Consider the following 13,957-nt stretch of genomic DNA (forward strand, 5'->3'; position numbering starts at 1 on the left):
GTAATAGCAAATTACCTCAAACGGAAAAGCAATAATGTTGCGTGCTTCATCTTAGAGAGGGAAGGACTCTCTGTGCATTATTTCACAGCAGGTGACCAGAGGGAGAATGCATGTGCTTGTGTGTGTGTGTGTGTGTGTGTGTGTGTGTGTGTGTGTGTGTGTGTGTGTGTGTGCGTGTGTGTGTGTGTGTGTGTGTTTGTGAGAAAGTATGAGTCTGAGCATGTGTGTGTGCATGAGTGCTTTTTTCTTTACAGCATAATGTATGCATTTAGGTTCCTCATTTCAAATGTGTTGTTCCTTCAGGAAAAAAAAAAACACCAGCAGCCCTCTTTAATATTTAATTCAACAACTTTTTAATCTGTCATTACGCCATGATGAAGTAAGCGTCAAGCTTCGCAGAAGGAGATTAAATTATACTTGGAAATTTGAACCGAAGTGATTTAAAGGTTGAGGGGCTGTATATTTGTTTAGTCCAAGTAATAATGGGAGCTTGTTTGGAAAAAGGGCTTCATTTCGATCACCTCTTTACTTATTTATTTATTATTTTTTCCTTCTCACAGTTTTGTACTTCACATACATACTAAACTGTAGAGAGCCATCGCAGATTATTCCCAAGAAAGCAAAAAAAAAATAAAAATAAAAATAATAATAAAATCATTTTAACAGTACCCTCACAATGGAGACACATATATTAACCCTGCCCACAATTTTCACGTCTGCCCCCAGTCCACTCCGCTCTGGTGTTATAGATTGTTTAATCCAGGACACAAGTTCCAGACGCTTTCAATAAAATTCCTCTTATTTTTTGATGACCATGCCAAAAATTTCCCACAAAAACCATGCGCTGATTAGGTGTAATCATTGTGGAGTTTTGTTGTAAGCTTGCCTGCATGTCAGGCCAACGCAACCCTGTATAGACAGTCCCAGTTACTGTCTTTCCTGACTGACCTACATCTGATTATGGATTGAAGAGGAATCCCTGCTATAAATCCAGATTAATTATGTGTGGCATAAATTCACACATCTGCTCGGGGTCATATTTCATCCTGAAATTGATACAGTGGATGGATCCCTTTGATTAAGATCTCAGGTGTGCGAGTGTCTGATCTCATATTAGGTCCATATTTGGACACTTTCAGTTCACATGAACCTGTATATACAGACAGGTGCACACACACATTCACACACACATACAAATTTGAAACATAAACACATACACACTCACACACTCTCAGACACATGCCTGTACACACAGATATCAAAGATACTCAAGTGATTTAGAGCTTTTATCAAGCCCAGACTAGGAACAGCAGTAACAGTCAGGAACAGCAGTAACTGAAAAGGAGGGGGCAGGAGGATGAGTGAGCTCCTTATGTGCATATACCACCCCTGCGTACCCACAATCCCCTCTGTTGGTCAGAGGCTTCTTATCAGCCTCCTCAGATGGTCCATCTATAGTGGACCCCCACTGGCACCAACACATGGCACGGTCTTACCCTACTGTCTTTATACCCCCCCCCCCCCCCCCCCCCCCCGCCACCCTCTGGGGCTTTAATGTCATATTTGGGGCCCATCAGAGGAATGAGCCCTGTGTCCTTAACAGCAGGTGCTGCTCCACTGCAATGGGAATGGAACCCTTCCTCCAAATACAGGGTCAAACGGCTGTCTCTGGAGGCGTGGCCAAAACCCGTCCTCCACTCCCAAGGTCAAATGGCTGTCTCTGCAGGTGTGGTGTTCATGCTGTGTGCTCAACCCTTTGTGCATTTGACTGGCCCTCTTATATAGTCCTGAGAAAGTGTATTGATTTTCTGTGTGTTTTCCAAGGTTAAGAAGGTGATGGGGGTGCGAGTAGAATCAACAAGGATTTCAATCATGGAGCCTGTGTTGGGCAATGGAAAAACAAAGGTTGTAGAAATAAGTCAGGGGCTTTGGGATTCATTTCTATTGATCCCCGTTTAGCAAGGTGTGCACTGTGTAATCCAACACAATGCTTTAATGACTTAACTGAATAATAACCTTAATGAAGTTGGAGAATGGACTAACGCAGGTAGATACGGTTGGTTTATTTGGAATGTGTGACTTTGTACATGCGATTTTGTACTGATACTGCTGCATACGTGGGGTTTTTATGCTGTGTTGCGCTTTCCCTGGAGACCTGAAGAGAGTGGTAGTGGAGAGTTTATGAACTCCGCATGTTTTATACATTTCATTTTGTCCAGGTTTCCTCTTACTTACTGCACCACGGCTCCTTTTTTTTCCCTAGATTGTAACTTATACAGCCGCTGGCAGTGCTCTCAGAGACAAATAACCTGCTTTATATTTGGCTAAGTCGACTTGGAACACACATTCTCTGTAGATGCATACAGGGACTTGTAGATGTAGAACACACATGTGAGTGGATGAGTGTGTGTGTGTGTGTGTGTGTTTGTGGAAGTGAGACAGGTTGAGTAAAGCCCAAAAAAGAGGGGCATATAGATACAGAAGATATTAAATTACATTGAGCATATGAACAATCATAAAATATGTTTGCTTCACTGTATTTGTATAGCCAGGTGTGTGTGTGTGTGTGTGTGTGTGTGTGTGTGTGTGTGTGTGTGTGTGTGTGTGAGAAACCTTCCACCTGTCCCAGGTGTACATTTTGTGGTTAGGAGCGACATGACAAAATAAAAAAAAAGAAAAAGGAAACCAAACATATTAGAGGAAGGCAAAGGCAGTTGCTTAAATATTTGCCTTTTCTGAAGTGCTGGCTCCTAAAACAAAAGAAAATAAATCTTCCTGTATTGCGGTGACCCTAGAGATGGCCCTGGTGAGATAACATTTGTTTTAGCATGGTGTTTGCCTTACTTAATGGTGTCCCCATTTAGATCTGTCCGTGTCATCGCCTGCACATTTCCACCACAAACAGGAAGGGACTCTACCTTCTCCGGAGCGCCTGTGTGCTCAACAGATGGAGAGAAGGATTAGCTTTGATAGAGGACAAATAAAAAGGGGGATGAGCAGAAGACAGAGAGGAAGGGAGAAGGTGTGAGAGTTCGTAGCTCACTGCGTGGGGCTCTCTCTCTCTCTCTGTGTGGGCGTGCTGCTCATGTCTGCGGCGCAGGTGTGTTTGTACTGAAAAAGAGAGCTTATGGGGACTTAACATCAGAATGTTTTGGCACCTTTGAATATCAGCAGTAAGTTTTTCAACTTTTATTTTTAAGTGCATTTATGAAAGTATTTACACCATCTCCTGGGCACAACTGTGAACACTGGTTTACAGAATTGTGTCAGTAAGCTGAAATGTTTACACATCCACACACACACACACACACACACACACACACAGGCACGTTCTCATATGCATGCACATGCCCACAGACATGACAGTGTGTACACAAACATACAGACACATGCACTTACACACATACACACGCAAATGCACGCATATGCACACACAGACTCCCCGACACACTTGAACACAGATACACAAAACATTAATTACTCAGACGCAGTAACAAACCGCTGTCGAGTGCTTCCTCTCACATTAACCTGGTGCCTAATTACTCAGCTTGTCTGGCATGCAGGCGACGGTCACCGTCTGAACCCACTGCTTGTTGTGTCAGAGCTAGCGTAGCCGGCCGGCCCCCAGACTCTGTCAGGCGTGCGAGCGAGACAAAGCCGCGGCGTAAACATTCTCTTTCTCCACCTCGCGTGTTGCACATTCGTTAAGGCCTTTCCTCCCAATTAAATCCACCCCTATTAATTACTGTAATTGAGGAATTAACCCCGAAGCCCCCTCTGGTTTGTTGGCCACGCTGCCAGATTCTGCCTGTTTGCACAGAAAATGGAGAAGCCTTCACTGGGATTGGCTGAGGAAGGTGGGAAAAAAGTTAAAACAACCTTTAGTGTTGTTTGGGTAAAGAAAGGTAAAAATAACAACAAATGGAAGGTCAGCACCCCTGATACTGAACTTATTCATTGAGAAAATTAGACCCATTTTTCCTTTGTGTCTCTCCTCTTTGATTTGATAATGGGTTTGCATACAGTGGGTCATAATGGGTCAGCAGTATATGCAGGTCTGCCTATGAAATAAATTACTCTGTATTCTGTTCATGTTTTGTAAAAATTGGAGCCACATTTTTTATCTTTCAGCACATAATAACATATACTATATATTATATTTAAAAAGTTTTATATACATATATAAATCTTTTGAAATTGATTTTGAAATTGATTTCAGAGGTTTCTTTCTCTGTTTCAGAATATGATGTCAGTAAGAGAATTATTTTTTTGTTTTTGCTTTTGTTTATTTGCCAGCTACACTTTGCACCATGGAGAAAAGACATGGCTGATCTTTGATGACTTGGAGGGGAAGTCGTTATGAAGTCCCCCCACCTCTATCGCACCAAATAAATTAATACGTACAATCGTTATGAGCATCTGTTTTGGAATAATGAGAACAGAGAGAAGTTTGTGCATAAACAAGCTTTGAAAGGAAGAAATAAAGCATTTTCATTGTGGGAAGCGCTACAAAGAGCGGCTGCCTCATACATACTAAATAACGATGCCTGGTGCACAGCTCTCTAAATAAAAGAAAGAACAACAACAAAGAGTCATTTCATGTACAAAATGACTGCAGCTGTGTTATTGAGAACACTCCTTTTTTATCCCTGTTGCTTTTCACAGTCTCAACAGTATTTGAGTTCAAAACTATCCTACCTCTTCAGTGGTAGCCTAATTGCAGTGGATCTGTCATAGACACATGAGTAGCTGAGGAGCAGTTTGGAAGTAAGTCGTCTTATGAGTAAAAGAGAAGTTAAGTGGGAGGAAGATGTAGCAACATGCAAGGCTCCATCTAGACTCATCCCCTTCCATGCCAGGCTGTTTCTGTCCCCTTGTTTTGCTATGACTGGAAATGAATGAATCAATGGATGAATCAATTAATGCATGAATGAATTAATGACATTGCTTTAGTGCCTGTCATCCCTATCAATGAGCACAAAGCACTTTACATAGAGGGAGGGTGGCTCATTTCAACCCCCACCAATAGGTATCGCCCCTCAGGTTGGGCCCACCTCTATTTGGCCTGCTGGCTGTAGTGAGAGCTTTGATTCATCATTATTCTATAATTGCAGCCAACTCTAAGAGAGATGACCTTTGCAGATATTGACAGTAAATGAATTCCTTTTTGATAAGCTATCCTTTGGAGACGTTTGCAGAGCAACACAATTAGGTGCGTGGAAAGTCGATGTTGTGCCGGGCAATGGTACGGAGGTTAAGGTACGGAGTCTAGAAGAAAAGGAGAATCCCAAAATATCATGTTTATTCCCATTCATGTGCATGCCTGATCCAAAACTGTTGTGATGATCCCTTCCACATCATTAAATACTGTTTTGCCGGGACAATTATTTCCAATTTTTCTTCATGCTTACTCTCTATAATTTCTGTCCCCTTTATAAAACCCTGTTCTGGAGTGCTGAGGTGAGACAAATCCTTTGATTCAATTATATATGTAGTTTATAAATCTACGTGACTTGTAGACTTTTATGCTGCAAGTCACAAAGTGCAGTACAACAAAGTAGGTCCTACTCCACTGACATCATCCGAGAAATGACAAATCACAGCATGCCTCAGAGCGGAGATATGAGGAAACCCTGGCCAAGCGACCCACCCCCATCCTTAGTGGAACAAAGCCAAGTTGTTACCCCACCGTGGGGTCTAGGTCATTATCAGCAAATGGCACGGCTGGTTTAGAACCTGGGCCATAGAACTCAGCCTGTAGTCAAAGAGAATACCTAACTAGCTGAACTACTTTGGAACCTTGCTTTCAGATTATTCTTATTCACGTGATGTTACAGTGGTATTGAATCTCCTGAGTGGGTTCTCTCATCCAGAAAAAAGATGGTGCTACAATGATGGGAGTAAATTCAAGGCTGACCACTGGTTATTGTTTCACTGCAAAGCATGGGGGGGAAACAGGTGGTTCCCCAGTCTGCTCCCTGAGTGTGAGCCTCTTTCCCAACCATACCATGATACCATATTAGCATACTGTACATTAGTCACGCATGTCTCATAATATTGAAGGCACTGGTGACATCAGGTTGGCGTCATAAACCACTTCCTTTCCTTTAGGTTTGCGCGGAGCTGTCTAAGACTCACATTATCAGTGCAGTCTTAAATACTGCACACTTGCAAAGAGAGAATCCCTTGCTTGCTATCAGTGGCTGCAGCCCTGAAACCGGAACGGGATTTGCTGGGATTTATTAATCCGCTTGAAATGCGGACTAGTCTAGCTTTGTGCTCAGTTCCTGAAATGCGCGCTTTGGGTGTCAGGCGTAGATTTAACACCAGCGGGGAAAACATCAGGGCGAGGCATTAAACTCAACTGCAATTTAATGCTTTGGAACTTGCTACAAAGTACTGTCAGATTAACTGCAAACTAAAGATTTAATCAGACGAAATCCTATTTGCGAATGCCTTTATGTTTCAGTGTTTACATTGCATTTTAATCTAAAATGTGATTACCTATTTTTTTTAGAGGGAAAAATATACAGCAACCAGTCTTGGAGTGAATTGATAAACTGTATCAAATCAGAAGTCAGGAAGTTGATATCCTGTAATAACAAGTGCTGTGAAGCTCAAAACCATTTTGAGGAAAGCTGGGAATGTAATCATCTGTTTAATTCCTCCTAAAGTCATTTCCATGCAAATAAGAGTTTCTCTAGAGACATAGTTAGCTTCCTAAAAGCTTGTTTAACATTCTGCATGTCTAATGTTCAGCTGCTATACATTATGAGCTATACTTATGAAACACTGTGCTAGCAGGTGCACAGAAGAATAGGTTAACCCATTTAACTCATTTATGGCCTATATGGCAGAGGCCAGTAAAGATTTCTCCCAGCACTGCAATCCCACAGACACAGGCAGGGAAGGTAAGCATGGTCCTGTGTCTGTGGTATGAATTCTGGTGTTAACTCCCTCTTCTGTTTCTTGGCACTGTTTGTTGTTGTATGTAGTTCTTTTTCCTCAGAGAGAAGTCTTGCTGGAGCTATTGTTTTGGTGGCTGGGTGGGTGTCATTGTTTATATTTATATATAATTTATCTAGTGTTATTTGTGTATACAGTTATAGTGTTACATAATATATGCAGTTATATTTATGAAGTTATTTTTATATGTAGAGTCTTTTTAGAGTTCTGTTTGAGTCTTGCTGAGGCACTGTTTCAGCAAATCTCTTGCAGCGAGGAGGGGGGTCATTCGAACGGCTGCGTGGCAGTGGTTTTTATTCTGCTGATTTCGGAAATGGAAGCGGACATGTTTGATAAAAACGTCAGGTCCAGTCCGCATGTTAGTGCTTCTAACAGGATTACATGTCACCCGGTAATGTCTCACTCAGCTTTTCTCCGCGGAGAATGGCTGCGCCACGGCTCACAGGAGCCGCTCCGTAATATATGGTTGGAGACTAGTAGCTCTTTATGGCCTGTGATTTTGGCTCAAAAGAAAACTGTGATTTATGTCCATTTAACTGAGAAGCGCTGTATCGTCCCACAGACGTGTATTTTTGGTCCTCGGCAGAGAGGTAAGCGAGTGAAAGTGACAGCTGGGTGGATTGGGCATCTCAGCGCTGTACTTAGCACACCTGACATAAAAAGCGGGCCATCAACCTTACTGTCACCTCCAGCTCCAGGAGAGATGTGTATTTGAGCCTCCGTCCGCGGCAGAATGGGAACGCATGCACAGCAGCACTGGAAAGCACAGGTTCATCGTGTGTGCGGATTTCGCTCTTTTGTTTCATGACGTCTGCTTTGTATTTGCTTTAAATCCTCCTCCTGTTTCGCTGTCAGCCCACGGACCTGTCATTCTTGTAGACTGTCATTTACAGTACACTGTTTGTGTTAATGTAAAATCAACCACAGGAATTGCTAAAGGCGGAATGATTCTTTCCTGAACCTTATTGTCTCTTCGCTGACATCACAGCTGCATTTGTTTTGCGACAGGGGTTTGAAACCATATGGTGTGCATTGAGTTTGGCATTGAGTAGACTGAAGGGTCCCATACTACCAAAAATCCCCGAGGAGCCAGGAGTGTTTAGTATCTGGGACCTTTCAATCGTTGTGTGGTATGTCTATTGTATCAAGGAGGCTGCAGGAGATATTAGTCAATCTCAAAAGTCAAGGGCAATCAAACACTACTGTGCTCATCATAGTGATTTGTGGAGTGAGTTTCACTCACTGTGAGCAAAAGGGCTTGACAGTGCAAGTAGTTCCACTAATTCATTTGGCACTTTCTCGCCATGACATCTGATGGGTTTGAGAACCATTGTGCGGCCCATCAGAGACCGAGGATGCGGTCTGGTGCCAAATATCAAACTGTCAGCTTCACAGTGCAGGCAACGTCAACACAGCGGAAGACAGGTGGTGCGTCTTAAAAAAGGAAACAGAATGAATGAATTAACAAAAATCCAAGCAAACAGCAGATTGCTTAAGCACAGACCGCGATTTGTGTTGCTTGTGAGTGTAAATGTCAGCTTATGTGGCGGTGTGCATTTGCATGTGTGCGTGGTTGTTGCAGTTTGGGTGTAATGACGCCTCGCTGTGTGCTGGGTTAGTGCTTGGCAGAGCCGCCCCTTCCGATTGCCAGACCACCCCGTCTCGCAGATACTAATCTCCTTATCTATTATTCGGAGGCCCACCGCATACGGGCGAACCCTTAACGAGCTTCTGAAACCCTCAGAAGCGCGCTGGCTGTGCTGTGCTCGGATGAAGCCCACGGTCGGAGTGTTTGAGCGGTCGCCCCTTTATGCGCACGTGAGCAGCGGGCCTCCGCTCCTGGTCATATGCGTGAGGCTAACAATGCGAGCCTGTTTATGTGACCTCTTCGATTCGTCCATTCGCCGGCCTCTGTGTTGTGAAGCCGCGGATAAGGTGCAGCAGCAGGCGACAGGTGCATCTGCACGCTGAGGGATGGCTAATTAGGATCCGTCGACAGATACTGGGGTTAGAAAAGAAGAAAGAGATCGCGGGGCCAGATTACAAAGCCGAAAAGCCGGGCCGCGCACAATGGGGCCGTTTCTCTGCCTTCTGTCTTCCCGAAGCCCACCTTTAATGAAATACATGTCCTGATTAAGAGGGTTGATTAAAATCTCGTGCAATATAGGGAGCTCTTTATTATGATATTTTGAGAATGTGTTATTCTGCGGTGTTCATTAGAGTGGTAGAATGGATGTGCAGGTGCAGAGAGAGAGAGAGGGAGGAGAAATGGGGGGCAGAGGGAGAGAGAGGTAGAGAGAGAAGAAGGGGGAGGGAGGACAAGAGAGAGAGAGAGAGAGCATAACAGTGTCAGCAGGAATTGTGCTCTGTCTGATTAGGTCGACTGTAATCAATCTAAACTGCTCCGCTGCACCCGGGTTCATTATGAATATCACGGGAACGCAGCGACAATCTCTTCTTATGATTATGATAGCGGTGCCATGGCAGTGCAAATGAAATGATGAAATGATAAAAAAGACACCAATGGCAAATGAGAGATTGGATGAATAAGACTATTCAGATGAAGCTGGTAGACATCCTTTAGTTTAATTTCACAATGTGCTTCATGCCACATTTATTAAAGAAATGCCAACATTTCTTGCTATTTGCAGTTGCTGGGTGAAACATACATTTTCTGCTCTGCGCTTTGTATTCTTCAGGAGTGACATGGGCAAATGTTGTGTGACAGCAACGTGACAGTCACTTGAGGACATCTCTTTGTTTCCAAACAAGCACGACTCATGTATAGTTAATACCATTTGGTTTGTGTTACTGTCATACCATGCAGTTTGTTCTTGGTTTGTCACTGTAACATTGCTCTTGTTTTTACATTCAGTTTCATGTTGCATCTGTCATTGTGTTGTGCTGCCTTTGTGTAATACCATCTGTGGAAAGCATTGGGATGATAACTTAGTTAAGAAATTGACTGATTGATGGATTGGCTGGATGATTGATTGATTGATTGATTAATTGATTCCTTGATCCTTGATTAAATAAGAGGTAAAAGGTCACTCATCTGTGTTGGAAAAAAGCAGAAAAGATTCTCAATGGTGCTTTATTAATCTTATGTATCCAAATCAGAAAAATAACCAAACAAAAAGAAGTTATATCAAATGTAACATATTGTGAGGAAGAGTGTTCCTTTTCTGGTCAGCATCTCCATCGGAAGCAGAAATGCCAGGCCTTAGTGGAACGTTTGTCAGTTTTGGGGGACATTGCTGCCGTGTAACTGTCACAGCGCATGCTCTGTCTTAATGAAAGTAAGCAGGGACAGACCCAGGCTACAGGAGCACGCTGGTGCCTACAGCAGAGTTGCCTGAATTATGCCTGAAGGGGCCAGGATCTCTCCTCGCCTCACAGTAACCACCTGACTCTGCTGATTTAAGGGTGTCAGTTGTCCCGCATGTTTCCTTCCCATGCGGGAGAAAAGAAAGCCTTTACCCCTGGGATACAAATTACACACAGAATGTTGAGTATGAGGGTAGACTTTTTATCTATCACGCCTCAGCGCTCAAGAAAAGAACAGGACGTGATAAAGCCTTTCTGCAGGCCATCGTGTTTTTCGCCCATCACGGAAACGTTTATTTCGTTGAGCGCAGCATTAGAGTGCAGGCTCGTTCAGGTGCAGGAGCTTGGAGAGGCTTCAAAAGAGTTCTGCAGCCTTGGTCCGCTTGATCGAGCGACTGGATGTGCCAGCTGTTTTGACATGGTTGCTATTGTACTACAGCAGGAAACATAATAAAACAAAACAAAATGATGGATTTCTGCAAGCCAAAATTCATTTTTGTTCTCTGTTCTGTCCTGCATGTGTTGTTGGGGAGGGGGGGGGGGGGGGGGTGTTATGTGGGGGTTAGAGTAACTAAACTGGGCTTGTAACCAGACGGTCTCAGATTCCACCCCTAGATGTAGTAACACTAAAGAGCATATCACAGTCAACACTATCATGATGATTTATTAGCGGAAGAGGCATCACTTTTCCATACCAGTAGATCTCATTTGGAATTACCCAGTTCTTTTCTGATGGCTTTGCATTTTTATCCAAACTTCTTCTTTGAGGACAAGTTGGAGTGAGAGATTGCCAGTACACCCTTTTATGGGGGTATTTAACTGGACAAATCTCAAATACCCAGCAACACAGATGGATACACTGGCTAATCTGTAAATCCCTTTGGAATAAAGATGATAATGCTGATTGGTATTATGTCACTTTGTGATGATGTCACTGACTGTGCTGCTCTCTGTCGCCCCCTAGGCCTCAGTATTCGTGGCACCCAGGAGGAGGACCCGCCGGACCCGCAGCTCATGCGGCTGGACAACATGCTGCTGGCGGAGGGCGTGTCCGGGCCGGAGAAAGGGGGTGGGTCAGCAGCGGCTGCTGCCGCCGCTGCGGCTGCCTCTGGGGGTGTGGCTGACAACTCCATCGAGCACTCGGACTACCGGGCCAAACTGACCCAGATCCGCCAGATCTACCACACAGAGCTGGAGAAGTATGAGCAGGTGAGCAGGGGGCTGTCAAAAATATAAAATCCCATGCCAGTACAACACAGCCACTTCCATCGTCTCTGTCTGTCTTTTCAGTGGGATTGCACTGTGCATTTTAAATGTGAGCTTTTACTCTGTCTGCGATCTGCTCTGTGATGACATGTTTGGATTGCCTCTTTTACTGTCTTTGTCCTCTGCTCCCGGTTTCCACACAAAAGATGAATTCAAAAATATAAGGAATTAACATAATGTCTTTATCATGAATATCTGTCAAAACAGGTCACACTTGATAAGCAAGTATAGCAATTCCACTTTTACAACTGTAAGCATATATTGGAGCACATATAATAATATTACAGAAAACATGTACTTTAAGATGTTGTAGATTCTGTTTTTCATAAGGGTTTGCACAGCTGAATGGCTGAATAGCTGTGTTTGGACTTTAAGTGTGACAGACTAATGGGTCAGTATATTGAAGAGATAGATGAAATCACAGTAATAAACTATCTGTTAAGATAGTTATACAATCAAGCATAACCAAGATGGCTTTGCGTTCTATGCAGACTATGGTGCAATAGATAGTTTGTGGCAGTAGATGCTGCATTTCTTGAAGGAAAACGGTGCTACAGATGTGTGTTGAAAAAGGACAGAACCATTGACCTGCTGTGCAGATTTGTGTTTGCTAATGGAAAGCAAAAGTTCTACTGAAGAAAAAAACAGAAGAGCTATGCCAATGGCTTACCAAGCCAGTATGGTAAATTAGACTAATTAACTTCCAGCACATTGAATGAAAAAAAAGGAAAGAAGAACACTGCTTGCATCTTTCTTCAGGGGGTATCCAGATTTTAATTATCTAAATGTAAATACTTAACGAATTACACTCAGAGTAATGAGCTAAAGTGTGTGCTGCATAAATGAGCCACTCTAATTAATCATGTATGAACTCCTGGTTTAACAAAAAGCTGTTTGAGTTCTCTCAGCACTGGGCAGCCGCCAAGTTCCAAATTGGCAGTTGCATTCATAGACGCCTTTGCTTATTAAGTGGTTAAAATGTTCAGCTGTCACACATGTACTGAGGTTGTATGTTTCAGTAGTGGGGGAAGAAAGTGCACTGAGGAGAACCAAGGATGGGGATGAATTACCAAGTATATATTTTAATCTAGTTTGTTTATCCAGGTTAGATCTAAACCATAGCGCTATCATGCTCCTGATCAACAGATGAAGACAGTTTTTATAGTACAAATATTAGTTGATGGATTGGCACTCTGCTTATGAAGTTGCAAACAAATAAATAAAATCCTTCCAGAAGACCGTAAGGTTGAAATGAAATGTGCATTTTAGCTCATGTTTTGTTTCTATGGTCACCTGTGTTTGACTGATTCACTGCTGTGTACTTAAAGCCATATTCAGCTCAAAAAATAATGAAATAGTGAACAGTTGAGCTCCTATTTGAATTGAGATTTCGCAGGCTGCTTGTTTGAGCTACTTATGTCCTCCAGCTCTTCTGCTTCATAAATTGCTCCACCACCTCCAGCACTCTTCGGTAGTCATCTGGAGCTGTGTGTCACAGAGGGGCCTGCCCTCGTTGTGTCCTTCTCGACTCCAGGCTTGTAACGAGTTCACTACCCACGTGATGAACCTGCTGAGGGAGCAGTCCCGGACCCGGCCCATCTCGCCCAAGGAGATCGAGCGCATGGTGGGCATCATCCACCGCAAGTTCAGCTCCATCCAGATGCAGCTGAAGCAGAGCACCTGCGAGGCCGTCATGATCCTGCGCTCCAGATTCCTCGACGCCAGGTGTGTGCGTGCGCGTGTGTGTGTGTGTGTGTGTGAAGGGAGATTTATAAAGAGCTGGCTCTTCTGTTTGCATGTTATGTTGTTCTGTTTGAAAGTGTGTGTGTGTGTGTGTGTGTGGTGTGTATGTGTGTGTGTATGTGTGTGTGTTCATTTTTCTTTGCTCTGTGTGGGCTGTATCTGTCCAGTGGTGTGTATTTGTGGTTATATATACGTTCATGTCTGTGTATGTGCCTCTGTCTGTGACTGTTTGTTTGTCCGTATGTTTGCTCATGTGAGCATGTGTTTGTACATGTACAGTGACTGCGTGGTGATATTGAACCACCATTTTCATTTTCTGCCTGAGTACAGCTGTGGAAACAGACAACAGCAGGGGACTAAGTGCTTTGCAGGCGTCAGCATGGTCAGTGTGGTCATTTACATTTAATCTACAAGTGCACACAGTGTCTAAAGTGAAATCAGGACATAAAGGGCCCCATGCTGTGGGAGGAGAGCGGGGCACAGAACACCACTTAATGCTGCACTTGAATGTTTAGAAGCGTTTATGCAAATCAGTCTGTTGATAGTTCGAGCGCACATTAGCACCTCTGGGTCAGGGAGATTCATGCTCTTGACATGGGGGTGGGGAGGGACAGGGTGGGGATTGGTTCGGTGCATTTATTATCTTCAGCTTTGC

The 13,957-nt window shown here is 43.6% G+C and overlaps 1 protein-coding gene across 2 annotated transcripts in view; it reads left to right on the plus strand.

Moving 5' to 3' along the window:
- LOC118778507 (pre-B-cell leukemia transcription factor 3-like) overlaps nucleotides 1-13,957 on the plus strand; it is a 68,898-nt gene that overhangs the window by 41,891 nt on the left and 13,050 nt on the right. For both annotated transcript variants that reach the window (XM_036530055.1, XM_036530056.1), the window contains exons 4-5: nucleotides 11,258-11,502; nucleotides 13,094-13,284. In XM_036530055.1, coding sequence (XP_036385948.1) covers nucleotides 11,258-11,502; nucleotides 13,094-13,284 — 436 coding nt within the window. The remainder of the gene's footprint in view (nucleotides 1-11,257; nucleotides 11,503-13,093; nucleotides 13,285-13,957) is intronic.

The sequence above is a fragment of the Megalops cyprinoides genome, chromosome 5 (genome assembly GCF_013368585.1).
Source record: "Megalops cyprinoides isolate fMegCyp1 chromosome 5, fMegCyp1.pri, whole genome shotgun sequence".
In the NCBI taxonomy this organism is placed as follows: domain Eukaryota; kingdom Metazoa; phylum Chordata; class Actinopteri; order Elopiformes; family Megalopidae; genus Megalops; species Megalops cyprinoides.